The sequence below is a fragment of the Brachionichthys hirsutus genome, unplaced genomic scaffold, assembly GCF_040956055.1.
Source record: "Brachionichthys hirsutus isolate HB-005 unplaced genomic scaffold, CSIRO-AGI_Bhir_v1 contig_1421, whole genome shotgun sequence".
NCBI lineage: Eukaryota > Metazoa > Chordata > Actinopteri > Lophiiformes > Brachionichthyidae > Brachionichthys > Brachionichthys hirsutus.
The window spans coordinates 28,039-48,386 of record NW_027180334.1 but is presented as its reverse complement, the minus strand read 5'-3'; the positions used below and the strand labels follow the sequence as shown (position 1 = coordinate 48,386).

Genomic DNA, 20,348 nt, shown 5'->3' with positions numbered 1-20,348 from the left:
GTAATTTTTCTCAGTCAATGTTAACAAAGCGTGTATAAAGAATCAAACATTTTAAATTTCGCACCGGCACAAGCGTGGACACCTCTGTAATTCTTCAGGGGTATCATGGCGGCGCAGATGGCGGTAAATTCGGGTATGATTTATTACATTTTCTAATAAGTGTAACTTTTATACCGTAATCGGCAGTAGCTTGTCTTGTTCGGTATTTTATGCGTTTAGAGCTGTTTGTAACTCTTGCCACTGTAATCACCGTACGGCGACGGACCGCTCAGTTTCAGCCTCTGATTGCTAGGCTAACCGAGCCCAAGTAGAGTTAGTGTTTGTGAGAACGATTGGTTGGCAAACACGTTTATATATAATTTAATGTTGACGTAATGTCACATTATCACCAGTGTGTTACGGCCGATATGACTATTTGAACCTGATCTGATAACGAATTCAGTTAAACTATTTGAAAACGTGACTGGCCCAGACGGACACAGTTACCTCTGTCAGTGGCCATCGAGCATTGGTCAATAACAGTCCTTGTAGTTATTTAGATCTCATTATATACGATTTGGATAAAGGTTTTAAGGAAGAGAAACGGGTGCCATCTTTGCTTAAAAGTATACTCAAAAAATCTTTGACCCACGCAGGAGCCAGTCTGTGGGGGCCGCTGAAGGAGTTGTGGGAGACGGTGGATGGGGCGGTGTTGAGGAGACAGCCAGAGAGCATCCATCTTTTGGACCTGCAGCTCAAAAAACACAAAGCTCACTTTCTGTCACTCTTTAGGAATCCGGTGAGACGCTTTAAGTTGTAATAACTCTCCTCTGTGCATGCAGGAACATTTTGCTACATAAACTTTTAAGTCTAAACTTGTATTAATAGTAGGCCTTCTCGTTCTACATTTTCAGCCAAAGAGTGCTGAGCAGAGAGAAAAGGTGCGTAAAGCCAGCACGGAAGGCATTGCTATCCAAGGTCAGCAGGGGTCGCGACTCCTTCCAGAGCAACTCCTCAAAGAAGCCTTCATCCTCAGTGACTTGTTTGATATTGGCGAATTGGCAGCTTTGGAGCTTCTGTTGGCAGGTATAGTGAGTTTAAGTTGGTAAAAGATGTTTGATGAACGTTATGTTGGAAGCTACGTGACTATTTTTGACTCTCATTAAATCCAACATCTATAGTTAAAGCAGGTAAGGAAATACATTTCTTTCGTCCATCTGCATTGTCTTACTTGGTATCTGTGATGTGTGATAACAATAAATCTGCATCGTATTTTTTTAAATCTCTAAATGTAAATTTTTCCAGGTGAGCAACAGCAGCCCCATTTCCCTGGTCTAACACGCGGTCTAGTTGCTGTGCTGCTCTACTGGGATGGAAAGCTTTGTGTGGCAAACTCCTTGCGCACACTCATCCAGTCACGACACGGCAAGACTTTCACCCTCGACCTGAGGTAAAAATGCCTGAATGTAAATAGTACGCTCAGCCAATGACAGGTGCCTGAATGTCTACATGATGAGTGTTATTGTCTTTTTTGTTTTTCATTTTATTTATCTCTTTTTTTTTTTTTTTTCACCCAGTGGGGAATTGGTGGCTTTGACGATGCGCTACACAGATGAATTGATGAACCAGGGTCTAACCAAGCGCATCCTATCCTTGGTGTCGGAGATAAATCTGACACGTGAGTTTGAAAAGCTGCAGAAGGAGCGTGGCCTGGGCAATGAGAAGCATCGGAAAGAGGTGAGAGCAAATCTTTTGTTTTGGCTTCAAACTGATTGATATTATATATTAATATATTCACAGTTTTTTTGGTTTCTGTCATGCTTGACTTGTGCATAGCCAGTGTTTTGTTACTGTAGTAGAAACATGGAGGGGGGGGGGGGCACACAGAGTGGAACATGGGCAGGATTTGATTCCTTCTCTTATCTCAAGGTGGCTGATCTCATCAAAGAATCCCGACAAGCCCTGGCAGACAGCCTGTTTTCATGGACTTGCCAGTCCCCTTTGACTAAGGATGACACTCTGGCTCTTATTGGTCACCTGGAAACAGTAACGGTTCAAGCTGATGGCTCATTGGACAGTGTGAACATGGCTCTGGTCATGGCACTGCTTTATTGCTTGGACGTCAGCTTCATAGAACAAGGAACAGAGGACAGAGAAGGTGAGAGCATGTCAAACACATGTGATGTATTATTGTTAATGTACATATACAGTGGTACCTCAGCTTACGAATTTAATCCGTTCCGGGACTAACCTCGTAACGTGAAAACTTCGTAAGTAGAGACGCATTTTGAATGTAAATGCACTAATCCGTTCCAAGCCCCGCAAAAGTATTGTAACGGTTCATGTTTTAGGAGTGTTCATTATTCCTACGCTGCAGAGAGTCCGCAAAGGCATCCAGGGAGGAGGGGCGGTGTGTGTGTGTGGGTGCCGCGGGGAGGAGGAGGAGAACGGGAGAGCTGCGGGAGCTACGCAGCTCTCCCGTTCTCCTCCTCCTCGCGGCACCCACACACACAGAGAGTTACCCGTCGTGTGCTTATTCCAGCGTCCGACGGACGCTACATTATGATATTTTTTTAAAATATTAATCTACCTGTTAGCTGTTACTTTTTGTCCTCTTTGTTTACTGGTCCTTTGCGGTGTTTTCTGCCTCGCGTTTCTTGAAAAACTGATCCGATGACGTCTGCTTTTGCCGGCTTTTGACAATCCGTCGGAAATGTGCGAGGCAGACGTCATCATAATGAGCAATAGCCCGACTTGTCAACACTTTTTCCGGGTGACACGAGGGGGACACGAATAGCATGCTGAGATACACGCATACGCAACGGGTTGCCAGGCAGATGGCAGAGCAGCTACAAGTTTGTTTACGTTCGGTGAACTCTGGGAGCGGCGAATAGCGCTATTCGCCGCTCCCAGAGTTCACCTCGTATCCTGAAATGCTTCCGTAACAAGAGGCAATATTTTCCCATTCAGAAAATTCGTAACCTGAAAATTTCGGATGTAGGGACATTCGTAAGTCGAGGTACCACTGTATATATATAATATTTATTTGTCTTGGTGGCTTTGGTTATACTCCCTGTTGGACTGTCTCTGTGTTGTGTTCCTCTAGATCTCCTACAAGCGCTGCCATTGCTGACCGAGAGGCAGTATGTATCTGCAGTGCATAGCCGTCTGATGGACGGTCAGACATGGAAGCTTCCAGGCCTGCAGGCTGTGTGTCGACTGGCCTGGTCTCTGTCTCTGAGGGTCCTTTCTCAGCTGCCACAGGGATGCGGTAAAGTCTATTATATGGACGTGCATTAACTGCTCTCTCGCTGTCGTAAAAAAGCATTTTGGAACTAAGCGAGTTGTTAAAGATGAAGGCCATTTTAAATTAGTGTGTTTCTTTTGTGTCTGTGTGTGTTTGTTTTTTGCAGGCCTGGTAGAGTTCACTGAGGCAGACGAGGCTCTGGCCGACCAGGCGCTTCTGGGGGACGTCTTTCTTTTTATGAAGGAAGGGGTGCTGGATAGTGAGAGTTTTAGCCACGAAGAATTTTACATCCGTCGCCTTCATTCACTAATCACAGACTTCTTGGCTCTCATGCCGATGAAGGTAAGAGATGCCCAGAGGAGTCCACTGCTACTACATACGATCACACAGTACCGTTCATACTGTACTGTAAAGTTTTTTTTACTTTCCTTGTAGGTGAAACAGCTCCGTAACCGCGCTGACGAGGATGCCCGTCTGGTGCACATGTCTCAGCAGATGGACAGTGAACTTCCATCATCGTTACGCAAGGATTTGGACCACCTCATGATCCTGGTCGGTCTTTTCACGAGCAAATTGAATAAACACACATCGATCAAAGTCAACTTTCTATATGTTTAGAGTTCAACTGATAATGTTGGATTACACTCTGCTGCTTTGCCTTTCCAGATTGGAGAGTTTTATAGCAAGGACTCATTTGGGCTCGAGTTGGGTCTCGAGTTCTGGTGTCCCACAGAGTCACTCCAGCACACCTCCCTGCAAGGATCTTACCTGGGGATGGCATTGCAAAGGCCTCCACATAAACAGGTAAGTTGTTTGGAAGTACATTGGTTCTATTTCTTCTATGATAATGAAAGTTAAAGGAAAACTAATGTGCAAAAGAAAAATGTTTCATACTATTCTTACTGCACGATTTGATGCAGGTTGTTTTGTCCAAGTTTGTGCGTCAGATGGGGGACCTTCTGCCCTCCACCCTCTATATCTCCTATCTGCGAATGCTAAAAGGCCTCGCCAATGGTCCTCAGTGTGCCCACTACTGCTTCAGTCTGCTGAAAACCAATGGAGCCACTCACAGTAAGAGCAGATTTGTGTACACAATGTCAGATTATTGAAATTTGGGCTTGTGTTGTTTGGAATTTGTAAGACTCTGCAATCAGAGTATGGTTTATTTTTTGCGGCTGTTCTGTATTAAATAAACTAAAGAATCAAAAGCCACCTAAAACGGCTTGAACTTTCGGTGATATTAACACTGGCCTCGGAAATCCTGTCCATATCTCAACAAATACCGACTAACTGAATGTTTATGGGTGCAGGTGACAACATCCAGGGAGTGTCAGGAAGCCCGGTGTCTTGGGAACATTTCTTTCACTCCCTCATGCTCTATCATGAGAACCTACGACGAGACGTTCCAAATCCAGATGCAACGCAGTACCGCCACCCGCCACTGAGGGGCATCACCCAAAGAGAGCTGGAAGGACTCACCTCATTTTTGCAGTTGCTCACCACCGTTATCACATGGGTATGGCACAAAGATACGTCCGTCCGAGTTAGTTGCAGTTGGTTCTGTATTCATCACGTGTCTTTGAATAAACTGTATTTTTACATGTTGCTGAAATTTTGTGGTGGTTTGGTGGTTTTCTTTTCTCTCCCAAGAGTGAGAATGCCAGATTGGCTTTGTGTGAGCATCCCCAGTGGACCCCGGTCGTAGTGATGTTGGGGCTGCTGCAGTGCAGCGTTCCTCCCGTCCTGAAGGCTGAGGTGCTGCACTGCCTAGCGGCCTTCGGGAAGTCACCAGAGATCGCTGCTACGCTTTGGCAGTCACTGGAGTACACGCAGGTTAGTCCGTATTCATGAACAGAACCAGATGAAGTTGATCATGTTTAAATTAAGGAGAGTCTTCTCTTGGTCGTATTTACGCAAGACTACCGGTAGTTGCAAAGCCGTAAATTTAGTATCTGCCAAATGATCCGAGTGCCTGTCAGGTTTGATCAGAGGTGATGTAAGCATGTTCTCCTATCTTTTATCGTAGATCCTTCAGACAGTGCGAGCGCCGGGGCAGAGGCAGGCGGCTGGAATTGAGGTGAGTCTTTGGCAGTTGGTGAATATGAAGATTCTCATTTCTCAACCCACTTAAGGACTTTTTGGAAGGGAATGTCTTTCAGCTGTCGTCTGTGTGAAATCCAGTCTTCTCAGCATTAATAAAACCTGTCAGGAGATTCACGTTTTATGTCCTTGGCCGTCAGGTGGAGCTGAATGAGATCGAGTCCAGCTGTGAGGAATACCCCCTGACTAGAGGCTTCTGCCATCTGATCAGCACGCTGGTTGAGAGCAGCCTGCCTGTTAATTTGGGTGCAGGGCTGCGAGTGCCGGGCTTTGAACCCTACCTGAACTTCTTGCGTGACTCTGTGTTTCTGCCCTTCCCCACCAGAGCGTATCGCCGTCCAGCTGAGAAGGTAAAGCGCCGGGTACCCACCCCCCACCCCTTGTCTTTATGAAGTGTATGCGTAATCTAAACTCCACATCCATTGAGTATGTGGCTGTTTCCTTTTTCCATGTGTTAGTGGGAGGTCGCTGAAACTGTCCTGGAGGTGTTCCACAAGCTGCTGCGGGACTACGAGCCCCAGCCAGCAGATTTTGTCCAGGAGTTGGTGGAGCTGCAGGGCGAGCAGCTCCCGGCCCACAAGCCCCCTGGACACAGCATTATGTTCCACTTGCTAAACGACTCCCCCGTGCTTGCACTCTGCCTCAGCCTGCTGGAGGAGGGTGTACGCCAGCTGGACACCTATTCGCCCTTTCCTGGTGAGCGAACCATGCTGTTGCTCTCAGAGGCAGAAGCAGATTGTCTCTGTGTACACTCTGATGTGACACTGCCCCCCCCCCCCCCGCAGGTAAAAAGCACTTGGAGTCTGCAGTGCTGCACTGTCTGGGCCTGCTGGACTTGGCTTTGCAGAAGGAAGTGATGTTCATGGACCTCCTGAGGGAGAGCCAGGCCTCCCTGCTCGTTTCACCTTTGGAGCAGCTCCTCCAAGGGGTCAGCCCTCAGACTAAAAGGGCTGATCACATCGTCAATGTTGCTAGGTAACAGTACTCGGGGTTTCAATGCAAATCAAATGACGTAGGTTCTGTTTGAGGAAAGATGCTCACACAAAGGTTAATGTGTTCAAAGCGGGAGAACTGAAACGGACCTGTGTTTGTTCCTTGAAGGTATCTGTACCACAGCAGCTCCAACCCGGAAGCTGCATTCCAGAGTGCCAAGATCCTCCGACACATCGCCAACTATCCCAAAATTCAGAACAGACTGGTGGGAGATTTCACACACGACCAGGTACCCATTTATTATGACATTCTACCAATATAATTTACATGCTACAATCTGGATGATGATGGTGGAGGAAGGTAGGGAAGGAGAAAGGGCTCCATTCGGGCTCTGGACTGTGGCGGTGTGTGATTTTTGTGTCTCTCCTTCAGACTGTGAGCGAGAAGCTCATGGCAGGCTTTGTGGAGTGTTTGGATAATGAAGAGGCAGAAGAGCGAACGGAGAACACAGATGGTGAGACTTACATGCTGGTGCTCAAGAATACACCGTCTGCGTTTGACTTGATCCTCCAGCACTTCCACAGCTACGCTTGTGTGTTAGAACCTTCTCCCTCCAAATGTCCAGACTCCGATCCGCGAAGGAAGGTCGCAAGAATCCGACACGAAACCCAGATCCATATCTTGAACCTGCTCGTCACCTCCTTGGAGCTGAAGACGCCCAACTTGGCTCTCTATCTTTTGGGCTACGAGGTCAAGAAGCCGGTGTCTTCCACAAATCTCCAGGACCCCGGTCAGACCACAACTTTAGTTGTCGGCATGCTTATTTTGGTGGCTGTTGTGATTTCATAAAATATAATATAAATTGGGGTCCTGGTTTGGTATGTTGCCCTGAGGGGGTATCTTTTTAGTTGACCTCACAGGTGTCTTTCAGGTGTGTTGGGATGTCCACGGAGCTGCCTGCACGCCATCCTTAGTCTGCTGCAGAGAGGCACTGAGAAAAGATCTGGACCTGTACTCATCCGGCAGGCGCCACACCTGGCTCAGCTTTGCTACCAGGTAGTCTTCGTCATCTAATCAAAGCGCACCCAGAGACTGGACACTTTGATGGAGGTTTAAAGATACTCGATTCAGTTCATTTTAATTTCTATGGCACCGGATTATAATAGAAAGTTATCTCAATGCACGGGTGTAGCAGGGAAAGACAGAACCCAACTTATCCCACAAGAGCAAGCACTTCGGCCACAGAGGCAAGGGAAAACTTCCCTTTAACAGGCAGAAACCTTGAACAGAACCTAAACCCTCATGGTGGGAAGCCACCTAAATCTGTCTAGACTGGTTGGTTTGAGAAAGAGAAAGAGACAGAGGTAGAAAGACAGAGACAAGGACAGGTAGTCCAAAATGAATAGAGGGAGAGAGTGACAGAGAGACGGAACAGGAGCAGATTCTTTATTTTGCTTATTTTTATATATTCAGGCCCTTTGGAATGTAATTTTTTTTTAATTTAAGTTTTCCTGCGGGGGCATCCTTTAACACAAATCTTGCTTCTACCTTTTTTCCGGTGGATGGATGGATGTCTTGCTTCTTGTCTTTCAGGTGATCTACCAGCTGTGTGCCTGCCTAGAAACGTCCGGTCCCGCAATGCGCTATTTGAGGACCAGCCAGGACTTCCTCTTCTCTCACCTGCAGCACTTGCCCTTCATTCTGCCGAGTGAGTATTAGGGAATGAGTAAAGCGGTTCTACACTCCAGTTGAAAATATTACAAAGGAAACATGTGTGTTTGTTAGAAATAGAATGAAGAGCGTAGTCTTCCCTGATCTTTGACTTGACTCCTCTTTCTGCTGTACCATCAGGTGATCAGATCGCTGCCCTCTCCCAGATGTCTTGGCTCATGAAAACCGCTGCGATTGAACTGAGAGTGACCTCATTGAACCGCCAGCGCTCGCATACACAACGCCTCGTCGGCCTCCTGTTGGATGACCAGCCACACTCTCAGCATACAGGTACCTCGCTGGCTAAAGCTCTGAAATGATGCACACATTTTGATTAAAGCGCCCCCCCCCCCCGTGCTCTGACATGAGTTGATCCCCCTGCGGCCTTCACAACAGAGCTCATGAATTTAACTAAATAATTGTTTGTTTTAGCCAACGGGGAATTATGCATGGAGGAAGAGACCAGATCAGTCAGTGGATTCCTTCACTTTGACACTGTGTCTAAAGGTTTGTCGCCTCATTATGCATTTAAGACAGATTCTGTAACCTAAATACAACACTTGGACACTTTTGACAGAGTTTCAGGAATGTGTTCAAATTGTTAATTACGGTTCACCTTCTCTTCGACCGGTACCAGACTTGCTGACGTTTACTCTCATCTTGTTCCTGTTTCGTGTGAACAGTGCGCAGGAAGTTGCTGAGTGTGCTGGACTCCATCGACTTCAGCCAGGACATGCCGGAGCTGCTGCAGCTGGACTTCTTTGAGCGCACTCAGATTGAGCAGGTGATCGCCAACTGTGAGCACGTCAGCGAGCAAGGACACACCGTGTGCAACGTTAAGGTGGGCTTCCAATCATTGCTGTTGTCTTTAGCGTTTCATCATCCTCCGGTTTTTCATATTGTCCTTCGATTTTCCTTAAAGTTGCTCCACAGAGTCCTGGTCGCTGAGGTGAATGCGCTGCAAGGATTGGCTGCCATTGGACAGAGGCCCCTCTTAATGGAGGTACGTGAATTAAAACGGACGGGACTAATTGATCTGTAATTAAGCAACGTGTTGCAGGACGGAAGGAAGAAATGTGAGTTCAGGCTATTTAAATTCAAGTTTACTCCCTTTAACCAGGGAGTAAACTTGAGAAGGGAAGGCGGATAAAGTGACTGCAGACGAGACGATTGAGGTCATCTTGTCTCCTAGATGGTTGGATAGAAAGCTGGAATACAAAACGTTTTTGCCTTCTCTCCTCTCCATCCCGGGGTTTATTCATCTAGGAGGTGAACTCCATCCTGCAGCAGGTGGTGGAGCGTAATCGCGTGCGTCGCAGTTTGAGTGCGAAGCGACATGCCCTGCGTTCCTGGAGGAGCCTGGTAGAGACGCTGCTGATTGCCTGCCCCTCTGATCTCATACCTGCCGAGGACAGGCAGCTCATCATCAGGGAGCTGCTGCTAGACCTCCACGATAAGGTCAGACGGAATGTGAAACTCCTATTAGGGATATATAGTTTTTAGGCACCCTTAATGAAACGTCATTAAGGGTGCCGTAGCTTTAATTTATCTCCATTCACTGCGAATGTATCTGCTGTGTCATCCAGGTCTTGTCTGACGACGCTGCTGGAGAACTGATGCCCATCGTCGCTGGAGCAGTTTTCACTCTGACTGCCCACCTCAGCCAATCGGTGTCGTCTGAGCAGCAGCAGGGGGTGGGATTAGAAGCATCTTCAGGCTTCGCTTCCATCGCCAACTCTGCCCTGCACCTTGTTCTCCGTAAACTGCTGGACTTCATCCTTTGCACCGGTTAGTGGCAACATTAAAGACGCTTTGACTTGTGAAAAGCCAGGTTTGAATATTTGATGAAACCTTTACGTCTTTTTTTTACATTTTAAGGAGGCGGATATCAGCGTCTGCGGGCTCACTTGTATGGGTCGCTGCTGTACTACCTTCAAATCTCCCAGAAACCCGAAGAACCAGATACTCTGCAAACGGGTAAAACAAAGACGCATCATGACGCGCAGCTATGCAGATGTGTAAATGGGGTCACGTGAGCAAAACCTCTGTCCTTATCCATCCAGCAGGGACGGCGATGTGGGAGCGCCTCACGGCCCCCGAGGATGGCTTCTCCAAGCTGCAGAGAGAGAATCTCTCCATCATTGAAAGCTACGGCAAGGCTCTCATGGAGGTGGTGTGTCGGGACGCCTGCGACGGCCATGAGATTAGCAGGGTAAGGAGTTAAACAACAAAAGTAGGGACCTCATTGATGTGTTCGGGGTGGAGTGAGGTTCCAAAAATATCATGAAAGTTCAGTTTTCAAAATTTATTCTACGGGGTGGAGACCTGTGTTTGTTTTTGGACTCCCTGGCGATACTTTTACGGTTTTACTTTCACTGCTCGCTTTATCCCCGCCTCCTCTCCCCGTCTGTCAGATGTTAGCCCTGGCCGTGCTGGACCGGATTCTGTCCATAGACAGGCAGAATCAGTGGCTCGTCTACATCTGCAACAGTGGGTACCTGCGGTCGCTGGTGGAGAGCCTGAGGCAGGATGACGTCGCCCTGCAGAGCCTGCTCACACCTCAGCCGCCCCTCCTCAAAGCTCTCTACATCTACGAGAGCAAGATGGTGAGAACGGCGTGCGCTTAAACCGACACACTTGCGCTTTGCACTGGTTATTATTATAATTTTACAACGCGTGTTTTCAGGCCCTGTTGACGCGTGTTGCTACGACGGGCCAGGGAGCCGTAGAGCTGCTGCGCTCTGGACTGGTGGCGCAGCTGATAGAGTGCCAAGTGTTCGACATGATACCGGACAGCGATGCACACAGGTAGAGCCGTGCAGAGAGGAATGAGATTGTGCTGTAACTTCCAAGTTATTCTATAAGTATAATGTTGGTCTTTTGTTTGTGACCTGCTTATTTTGATAAAATCTTCCCCCAAAATAGGCACATTTCTTCTTTTCACTCAGACAAATCAGATGATTTTACAAATGACCGTTCAGATTAAAGACTTCTTGTCCAAATGACGTTTATTCTTTTGGGCTCTAACTGTAGTTTTACCAGACGCGTGTCTGTTCCTTCTTTGGCCTGCAGGACGATGAGGGATCCATCAGGCTTCATCCCCAGCCCCGTGGACCGCTACAGGCAGATTCTCTTACCAACCTTGAGGCTTTTTCAGGTCATCCTTACATCCACCATCATGAACCACCAGCAGGGGGCGGCGCAGGTAAACAAAACTAATGCTAATGACACAAAATTAAGCTTTTACATAATAAGAGATCAACTCTTCATGAATAAATATTATGGTGTATATTCATCATAAAATGAAAACTGCATTCTAACTTTCCATTTTGGTGTGTGTGTGCGCGTGTGTGCGTGTGCGTGTGTGTGCGCGTGCGTGCGCGTGCGTGTGTGCGTAGGTTCTCCAATGGCTGGTAGTTCATGCTGACACCATTCAGTCGTTGCTGCGCTGTCAGGATCTCAGCATGGGAGTTCTGCAGGAACTCTCTTTGCTTACAGGCATCATCAGTAAGACGGCTTTGCCAGGTACATGAAGAAACAGCCCACTCCTCACCTTTACCATTTCCCATTGCAATCCACATTTTCACACACATACACACTGGATGGTGTTCACCGTGCACGCTTGGTCTCTCAGGTGCCCTTGAGATGAACGGGGAGGTCAACAGTGGCGCTCTTCCAGAGTTCCAGGGTCACATAAACAGATTCCAGGTCTGATAGCTCCTTAATTGCTAGAATTTTTTTTTGTTTTTTTAGATTAATGGAATAAAGAGATTAATTATTATACCATTAATGTGGCATTTACATTATCAACCAGCTACACATCCCTGTCTAGTACGGTAGATGGCCTTATGCACCTTTAAAGTTATCTTATTATTATTATTTTATTGGTGTCATTGGCATCGGCTGAATCTAATGCCCATCCATCCCAGTGTGGTGACTCCACCTGTGATTGTAACGCTCTTCTCTTCTAGCGCCTGTGTCTGTCACTGCTCGGCCGTCTGGCAGGAAGCGAACGGGAGCGGCTGCTGAAGCAGGCAGAGATCGCTGCACCGACGGACCCGGCAGACAGACGAGAGGAGATGGAGGTTGCCATGCAACAGGTGCGTGGCGGCTTGCGTAAATGAAGTAGAGTTCTCCTGGATAAGAAGACGGAATGTCTTTCCTCTCCCGTGCGATAGACGGCGGTGGTTTCAGAGAACGGCTGGAACAATAGCACTGAAATAATCTGCTTGGACTAGCGACATTCGCGATGATCCATCAGGAAGTCCGTTGTCTGAGGTTGTGTTTCCGCTTTCACTCAGGTGTGTGCTAACATCATGGAGTACTGCCAAACCCTGCTGCTGCAGAGCTCAGCCCAGGCCCAGTTCAGCTTCTGCCTCTTCAGCCCGTCGGGCAGCGAGCCAGCTGGCAGGGAAGGGGGACGCGCAGGTCAGTGGCATTCTGCTAATAACGAGGAAGGGGAATTAGCAGAAGTATTGTATTATAGCGTGTTAAAACACAACCCAATACGAAGTGTATATTTCAGACCTCTCGACCACGCTGCCATCGCTGGCCTATTCCCAGGCCCCTAGCCTGGGTTTGGTCCTGTACCTGCTGAAGAACAGCGCTGCAGATTTCTTCCGCTTCCACCAGAGTCACCGACAGAGTTTGGGCAAGCTGCGGGGCCTGGAGCAGCTGCCTCCGGAGGAGCTCAAGGAGGTAAGGATGGCCCAGGAGATTAAATTGCTCCGTCTGACACAAACAGCCTATTGGATCCAACTCGTATGCCAACTCCAGACTTGTTGTCCGTAGTTGTGCCAAGGATTTGTGTCGGGCCCCGGGGGAGTGGAGAAAATCTCGTCCGTCCAGAGGAGCTTGCTGGCCAGGAGACGACTGGTCCAGCTCATCAACAGCAGAGCCAAGCTGCTGGCGCTGTGCTCTTGTATCCGTTGGCCTCTTGCTTGCACACTTGTCGGAGGATTTCAGCGTTTGATTAAAGCATTTTTTTTTTTTATACCTCTGTTCATCACATTAGAAAGCAAGAATCATTTATTGTTACTCAATAAGCTAGTTTATGTTCGTCTTTGCGAGTTCTTGTAGAAATCTCCTTGACCTGAATATTCCCCAGACATTATCGAGACCTGTTTGTTTGTGTTGTGGCGCCACCTGGAGTTCTACCTGTTGCATTGCACTCCCACTGATCTGAAAGATTCTCTGCTACCTGGAGCCGGTTTGTACAAATCGCAACTCGCTGGCGGTGAGAGACCTTCAAGCCGAGTTTTAAAATTTAGTCCGTTGAACTTGATGGAATCATTTGATCTAAAGATTCCCTATTTTCAGAATCCTTTGGTGGGTTGCAGACAAGTGGAGGTCGTGGTCTCGGTTTGTCTCGGGTCAGCCAGCAAGACCTTGATCTGGTGAGAAACAGCTGCTCCTGTTTCCATGTTTTTAGCTCCTAAGTTGTTCCTGATCCCTCTTTCCTTTTACGCGTGAGAAGCTGAAGAGCGACATGGCCGCAGGTTTCGGAGAGGCTCTGCAGAGGAAGCTGCTGGAGGTGGAGGGATTGTACAGCCAGGTCCGCTCCCGCTACACCTTCATCCAGGCCCTGGTCCGCAGGATCCGTGGCCTCGTCCAACAGCCTAAAAGCTGAGCGGGTCTTGACCAGTACAAAAGACTTGCCACGGACTTTCTGCCAGCGACTTTCTCTGGAAAAGTCTCAATTTACTGCTCACTCCGAATGTTTGTGTGACAAATTGACCAACACTGCAAGGAGCACTCGTCAAAGAAGAATAACTTGTTCCACACATTTATGGAATTTTTTTTACTTAAGATAATTCGTTTCATTTCTCTCTTTTTGTGTGAAAATAAATGTTTTCTAAGTCTGGTACATACTTTTATAGCTCACACGCAACCAACTGCCAAACTCACACCAGTAATTATAAATAAAAAATAAATTGTTTCGTGGGTAACGGCAAATTATAGTCATGTGGAGTTATTTCTTGCGGACTCGTTCAGAAGAGAGTGGGAATGTTCCGTTTAGAGATTTGATTCCAAGTTCTTTTCAGACGTGCTGCCGTGTCCTCAGTTTGTAGGTGAAGTCGTTCAAGCAGTGATGTACGACATGAAAACAGACTAAAACACCACTTCATCTGGTTTTATTTTCTTTAAGGGTAAACTTTAAAAGACTGAAGTGCACGTCTTCTTACACCGTTGGGGAGGAGGATGGGAGAATTTATAAAACAATCGGGATTTACGTTCAGATTTAAGGAATGGGAAGTTTTGTGCTCTTGCTTTTTCAATACTGAGGAGAGGGTTGAGACCAGTATCCAGCTGTGTGGGGATGGGGCTGAATCACAAGTGGCATGTTTGACGACTAAAAAAACAACCTCATTTGAAAACTTTGTGCTACTTTTAATCGTGCTTGTCGTACTCCATAAATTACTTTAAATACAATTACATACAGCATTAGAAACACATTTACATTTGTCACACCAGCTTTCCTGTATCTGATTGTGCTGCATTTCCATCTAAATGGAAAACCGCAGTTACACGAGAACGACGATCCCCCGCTCACCTCGGACAAAATGGACAAGCTTTTATCGCAGACGGCTCTATCTGGGTCGCGGGTTCGGGAGCGGATGGCAGTACATATAGTCACTATATGTACTATATTATAGTGAAACCAGAGACTTGTGTAATTTCGCTCTCATGTTTTTTGTACCTTTTAAGGGGCACGCTGCTCATTTTTACAAATGAAGGCCCATTTGCTTGACTCCGCCTGTCATAAACATCCTCTGGTAGGAGCTTATAACGTGGGAGAAACCAACTTAATTGTGATGTCATCAGGGTTGGGTTGGTAGTTCAAATATATGGCAGAATCTTGATTAACCATTTGAATATTTGGATTTGGCTTCTTTTGCGTTTCTAAAATCTATCCAATCCTTTGTTGGGGACCAGCATCAAATTCCTGGAGGCCGTTTTGAATTGCTCTGGCTGCTCCTCGGTTGGATGGAGCTAAAGGCGTTAACTGGTATCACAATAGGTGTTGCCGTTCTGCTATAGAATAAATTAAGACTTTTACCCATATACAGCAGCATCACCTGAAACTGGTATTTTAGAAATGGGACCAATTATTGCTCCTGTGGTCATATTTCAGATATAAAACTGGTTTTCATTAGTTTTCTTCAGCTGCTGCAGGCGTATCTGCCAACATGCATGAGTGACTTTTCACCGAGGGAGGCGAGACCATCATTATCAAATCACCTGAATAGTTTCCCGATCAAAAGCATCCTCAAGCAAAGAAAAGCAGGAATACTCTAAATACTTATATACTGCTTGCTTTCTATGTTATCGAAACGTTTCAGACGGATTTCTGTACATTGAAAATATTTTCTATCTGGGGGGGGGGTCTGGTCGCCGTGGCAGCAGGCTAAGTAAGGTTATTCTACACATCCCTTCCCGTCTCCCAGCAACACGTTTCGGCTCCCGGGGGAATCCCAACAGGATCTGAGATATAATCCTTCCAGCGGGTTCTGGGAGAGGTACAGAGTGGCGTTTACAGCACCAGGACACTTGAGTTTTGTCCTTCTCAAAGCACCGCCTCACATCGGTGGTCGTCCCCAGGCTCAAGTGGAGCCGACACGGTTATGAGTTTGAGCTGTCCTATCTACTTCCTGTCCTCATCGATCCTGAGGCCACTGTGCTCTAGTGCTGATTGCACCAGGCCGGTCCATTAGGAATCCAGCACACTCTCCATCAAGCTCTTTTATGGGTTTGAGCTCATCCACGAAGGAACCGATGCAGGAGGGTGGAAAGACAAGGCAGCTTATCCAGCAATGATTTCTCCACTTCACGGCTTGGATTTCAGGACAACACGGAGAGAGCGTCTGCTCATATTGTTTTTTAACTGTACACACCCAACAGCAGTTCGCCGCACCCTTAAGTGCTATCGGAAGCCGCCTCCTGTGTGCTGCTGTCGTCTGCATTAGTGTTGCTGTCGCCGGTCTGAAAGCATTCCTGCATCTCTCCCTTCACTGCGACTCGAATGGCCTTCAGCCAGCGCTGCTTCAGCTCCTCACTTTCGGCAGCAAAGCTGTGGAGGGACTTGGACTGGGAAAGGCGGAAGCTGGCCGGGAGGTCCGAGGGCTTGCTGCTGTCATCCACAGAGTATCCCAGGAGGGGGATGGTACACTGGGCCTTCACATCCTGGGGAGAGTCGCCAGGGAAGAGGAGATTGAAGCGAGACTTTTCCCATTCATTTAGATGTTCTCATGTTTGGCTTCCTGTTCTCGGCGCTTTTACCTGTGGAGCTCCGTAGAGGTAGAGCACCAGGGACTCCTTCTCAGGGATGACGCACCACACCTTCTGCCATGGCTTGTTCTTCTCGCAGTACTGAAGGAAGCTACAAATGATGCTGCTGCCCGTCAACTGAGCTGCCTCGATCTGCACACGGTAAGATCAACGCAATCGATAAAGCAACACGATTTCAACGCCATCAATTATGTCTTATTAAGGGCGCCAGCATGTGTATCTGTGTGCACGACGCATCCCATTCACCTCCAGGATGCCCTTCTTCTTGCCCTCCGTGTTCCCTTCTCCTGTCAAAATGGAGAAGCAGTGCCTGCAGACTTTGTTCATCTTGTTGCTGTCATATTCAAGTGGCACCTTATAGTCTGAGCACTTCCAGCACACTACCTGTAAGGAGGAGGAGGAGATAAGATGTACCACCTATGCTTATTAAAGCTAAAACAGTTTGAGCATTATTTGGCTTCATGTGGATATCTGAGCCACTATTGCTGTTTTAGAAGACAATGTTTTATAGCTGAAGCATTTTGACAGGGCGGAATAAGGAACGGGTCGCTCTCACTATCTGGCCCATAATTCTGATCAAGAAAACTTAGGCTTTAATATCAATTTAAAGGCAAGAAAAGTCCCCAAAAAACCAAAAGCCTGAGTTTTTATTTTATTTTTTTAAAGTTGACTCATCTCTCAATATTTGAGCTCTTGGGCCAAAAGTAAACGGACAAGAAGACACCAACACGACTCACATAGCCGCAGGCTCTGCAGTGGTGTCGCCGTCGCGTCAGAGCGGTGAACGGCTCTTTACACCTCATGCACATCGTCACTTCGTTGTCGCGGATCCAGCGGGGGGCACGCTTTCCCAGCTCTGCTTTCTGTGTCCAAGCCAAAAAAACGCACGCTCAGCACGACGGTCGAGAGGCGTAACCAGCGCGTGGATGAACCCTGATGCGACTCACCGATACTTCCTCCACCTCTTTCAAAGCGCTCTTGAAGGATTCGTTTCTCTGCTGGAAGGTGTTGATGGTCCTCTGGAAAGCCTAAAGGAAAAGAGATACAAGCCCACGTGTGACTCCCTCCACACTGCCCGATCCAAACACATCTAAAAGACACGCAGGTGCTGCACGTACCTTAATCCAGTCCGCCTTGTCCTGCTCTGACCTGAGGAGGGAAAGCAGAACTTCATCTTCCTGTCCTTCTCACACCAAAACAGCACTTAGCTGTGGTCATCGGCTTTACGTAGAGATTTACAGGATTTAAACGTGTACTTGTTTGGGTCATTGCATGTGAAATTAAACTGTACATTCATTGTATGAAGATGACAGACAAGCACACGCTTCAATGTGGGATGAGCTGGGAGTTGTTGCATTATGTGTGATATGTCTGCATAACACGTACTTGGCCTGCAGCTCCAGCGTCCTCTCCTTCCCCGACACCTGGAAGGTATGAGGGTATTCCTCGTTTGTCGTTTCCACCACCTTCATGCCGTCGATGCCGATCCGTGTCCTCACGGTGTATTTCGTGGCTCCCAGGCTGAATTTGGGTACGCAGTACAACAACACGTTGTTGAACTAGGATCACAATAACACACAAAACAGCGCATGGATTGGCAGCATAAGAGTATGGATCAGCGCTATTCTTGTTCTCGGCGCCGGCGCCCTCTAAAGGGTGCCGTTTTCACACAGCAGGGAGTGTGAATGACTCAGACGGGAGACGTTCCGCCGGAAGCTAATAAGACGTAGCCAGAACGTAATCACATCATCTGGCAATCTCAGTAATTGAGAGACTTGTTCATGTTCCTCCAGAGCAACCTCGCAGAGGGGGGCCCTGGCTTACAATGATTCACTCGTTTCAATTAACTTCTGCAGGCAAAGTCTCGCTGCAGCATATTTCCCAGCTGCGCCCTCTATTAGATCAGAAGGCGGAACGGTTTCTCTCACCAGGAAGAGGTATATCTCCATAGCCAAGCCGTTCCTGGCCGAAAGCTTCAAGATGTGTCCCTCTCTGATGAACTCGTTGGAGGGGTTGACGATGTTCTCCTCCTCACCCAGCATCTCGTGGATCTCCACCAGCTTCTTCAAATTCTCCTAAACGAGACGGGACATTCTGGTTGGATGGCGATGCACCAGGATAACGCTCGCCTTGGTTAAAACCGCTGCACTTACAGCTTTTCGTATGGCGCTGTTGGAGTGAGTAGCTGCCGTGGCGATGATTTTTAAAGATTCTGCGGAAAAGAAGGACGTGGTTTATTTTAATATAGGCTGACTTGGGGTGGGGGGGGGGGTATTCTGACTTACTTTCTGCATCTTGGCGGTCCGAGTGATCCTGAGGCAGCTTCTTCAAATAGTCTTTAAGCAGCATCTCATAGCGGGGAATCCTCTGCACGGGTTCCAACATGTGATGCTGAAGTGTCAGGAAACCACAGGCCTCTTGACTCTGTCCAGAATAATAATAAAAAAGAACGTATAGCATGCTGTATAGCAATTTGCATGAGTCTACGTCCTCCGACAAACTCAAAGCTTTGAGAACAGCAGAAATGCACGTCTCATGGCTGGATGCTGCTTGGTTTTTACCTGTATCTCCTGAAGAATGGCCTTAAATTGAGGTGAACGATCAGTCCACTGTTTCACCAGCTCCATGGCTTGGTCGAAATTGCTCACGTACTCTGCATACATTTTGAGGAAGGGCGTGAGTTTCTGCAGGATGTCTCCGATGCGAGGTGTGGTCTCCCTGCAAGGAGGGTGTTTGTTAACTATAAAGCAAATACCCTAAGGTTGTTAATTATTAAACATCTATTTAGTGCATTTACAGGTGCGGGACTCCGGCACCGCCATCGTTCACACCTTCAATCACTGGTGTTTGTGCATTTGTTTCAGTGCAAAGAGACACGGTAGCTGCAAAGTGATGCAAGACCCTGCTATCGTCCCATTTCACGCCGACGCTCACCATTCTCCCATCCGTTTCTGCAGGTCCGGAAGAAGAAACTGGCCGTGAAAGATGTGGATGGAGGAGATGTTGGAGAAGATGTTCTTCACTACCTCCACGGGGAACGTTCCTTTATTTGCCTCCTCCGTTAACTTGGTGCAGAATTCCTAAGGAGTCAATACAATACGGAACTGTGAGGTGACTGAAATGTGAAATTCGGTCTCACTGGAGGGGAATAGAGACACGTTTGCACACTCAGCAGGCCGTCCTCACCTGGTCCAGCAGGTTAAGTCGCGCCACGTACGCTTTCTCTGTGTGTAAGAGCTCGCTGGCGATCTTGAACAGCTTCTGCTCATTGGTCTCCTGAAAACAGAGGGTGCGTTAGTGTGAGTGGGACAACTGAGATCTCAAATTGCCTCTGATCATTAATGGCTCAGTGATGTGTGAAAGCCATCGACCGTTTTCAATCCAATACTTCTTTATTGATGAATGACTGGTATTATGACTGAGGAGTGGAGGCTTGTGCAGCCTCACAGGATGTGTGTGTCCGTCAGAGGCTGAAGAGGCTTTCTAAACAGGAAGTGGAATTATAGAATACGGGAAATGACACCAAATGAAACGGAGTCGTGGACGTGTCACGAAAAGCTGTTTTTGTGTGCAACAAATCAGTAAAATAAAATAATAACTGCACAGCCTCAAAATGAATTCAAAAAGACTTTACACATCAATTGAGTTATTGAATATTGGTTTTATTTTTATTTGTATTGTTAAATTTGTATTGTTAATTGTGGATGATTTATGTACTAAGGACTTTCAACGGAAACAAGACCGCAAGGGCTTCTTTGAAATGCTCCTCTTAGACAGGATGTTTGACTTTATTTGTACTGTAATAAATGCTACTGTGTGACTGTACTTGTACTCTAACATTCTATCTAATAAATATATTCATTCATTCATTCATTCATTCATTCAAACGCATGATGACATGTGGCGCTCTGGGAGGAGTTACAGACACTATGACAGCAGCTGAGATGCCGTGGGAACATACTGCACCTCATTCCACTAAACTGAACTGACAGCTAAATATGCCAATCAATATTCCGCTTTAAGTAAAAAATAAATAAATAAATAGGTCTTTAAGGTTTACACATCCTAAAAGATAAAATCACATCTCTGG

At 47.2% G+C, this 20,348-nt stretch overlaps 2 protein-coding genes across 2 annotated transcripts in view; one reads left to right on the top strand and one right to left on the bottom strand.

Moving 5' to 3' along the window:
• The first annotated feature begins 105 nt into the window (after window positions 1-105).
• On the top strand, window positions 106-13,915 carry LOC137913548 (nuclear pore complex protein Nup205-like). The gene is made up of 42 exons (XM_068757192.1): window positions 106-133; window positions 636-778; window positions 894-1,065; window positions 1,285-1,429; window positions 1,557-1,716; window positions 1,909-2,137; window positions 3,086-3,250; window positions 3,393-3,568; window positions 3,662-3,778; window positions 3,893-4,030; window positions 4,147-4,297; window positions 4,537-4,742; window positions 4,877-5,059; window positions 5,253-5,303; window positions 5,467-5,676; window positions 5,785-6,022; window positions 6,112-6,301; window positions 6,428-6,548; window positions 6,692-6,773; window positions 6,885-7,049; window positions 7,191-7,315; window positions 7,853-7,967; window positions 8,111-8,260; window positions 8,402-8,476; window positions 8,653-8,810; window positions 8,892-8,972; window positions 9,236-9,427; window positions 9,556-9,757; window positions 9,848-9,946; window positions 10,036-10,181; window positions 10,384-10,575; window positions 10,656-10,777; window positions 11,042-11,174; window positions 11,368-11,494; window positions 11,604-11,677; window positions 11,941-12,069; window positions 12,271-12,376; window positions 12,495-12,667; window positions 12,761-12,890; window positions 13,077-13,205; window positions 13,319-13,365; window positions 13,446-13,915. The coding sequence occupies exons 1-42, from the start codon at window positions 106-108 to the stop codon at window positions 13,596-13,598; spliced, it is 5,928 nt and encodes a 1,975-aa protein (XP_068613293.1). The 3' UTR covers window positions 13,599-13,915.
• A 1,971-nt stretch (window positions 13,916-15,886) lies between these two features.
• The window catches only part of LOC137913561 (FYVE, RhoGEF and PH domain-containing protein 4-like), a 31,746-nt gene continuing 27,284 nt past the window's right edge, over window positions 15,887-20,348 (bottom strand). Inside the window, exons 7-19 of the mRNA XM_068757204.1 lie at window positions 19,445-19,534; window positions 19,193-19,338; window positions 18,820-18,976; window positions 18,544-18,682; window positions 18,412-18,470; window positions 18,187-18,333; window positions 17,645-17,817; window positions 17,377-17,407; window positions 17,206-17,286; window positions 16,996-17,121; window positions 16,505-16,642; window positions 16,250-16,390; window positions 15,887-16,153 (exon numbers count right to left, since the gene is read on the bottom strand). Of these exons, the coding sequence (XP_068613305.1) occupies window positions 15,887-16,153; window positions 16,250-16,390; window positions 16,505-16,642; window positions 16,996-17,121; window positions 17,206-17,286; window positions 17,377-17,407; window positions 17,645-17,817; window positions 18,187-18,333; window positions 18,412-18,470; window positions 18,544-18,682; window positions 18,820-18,976; window positions 19,193-19,338; window positions 19,445-19,534 (1,695 nt within the window). The remainder of the gene's footprint in view (window positions 16,154-16,249; window positions 16,391-16,504; window positions 16,643-16,995; window positions 17,122-17,205; window positions 17,287-17,376; window positions 17,408-17,644; window positions 17,818-18,186; window positions 18,334-18,411; window positions 18,471-18,543; window positions 18,683-18,819; window positions 18,977-19,192; window positions 19,339-19,444; window positions 19,535-20,348) is intronic.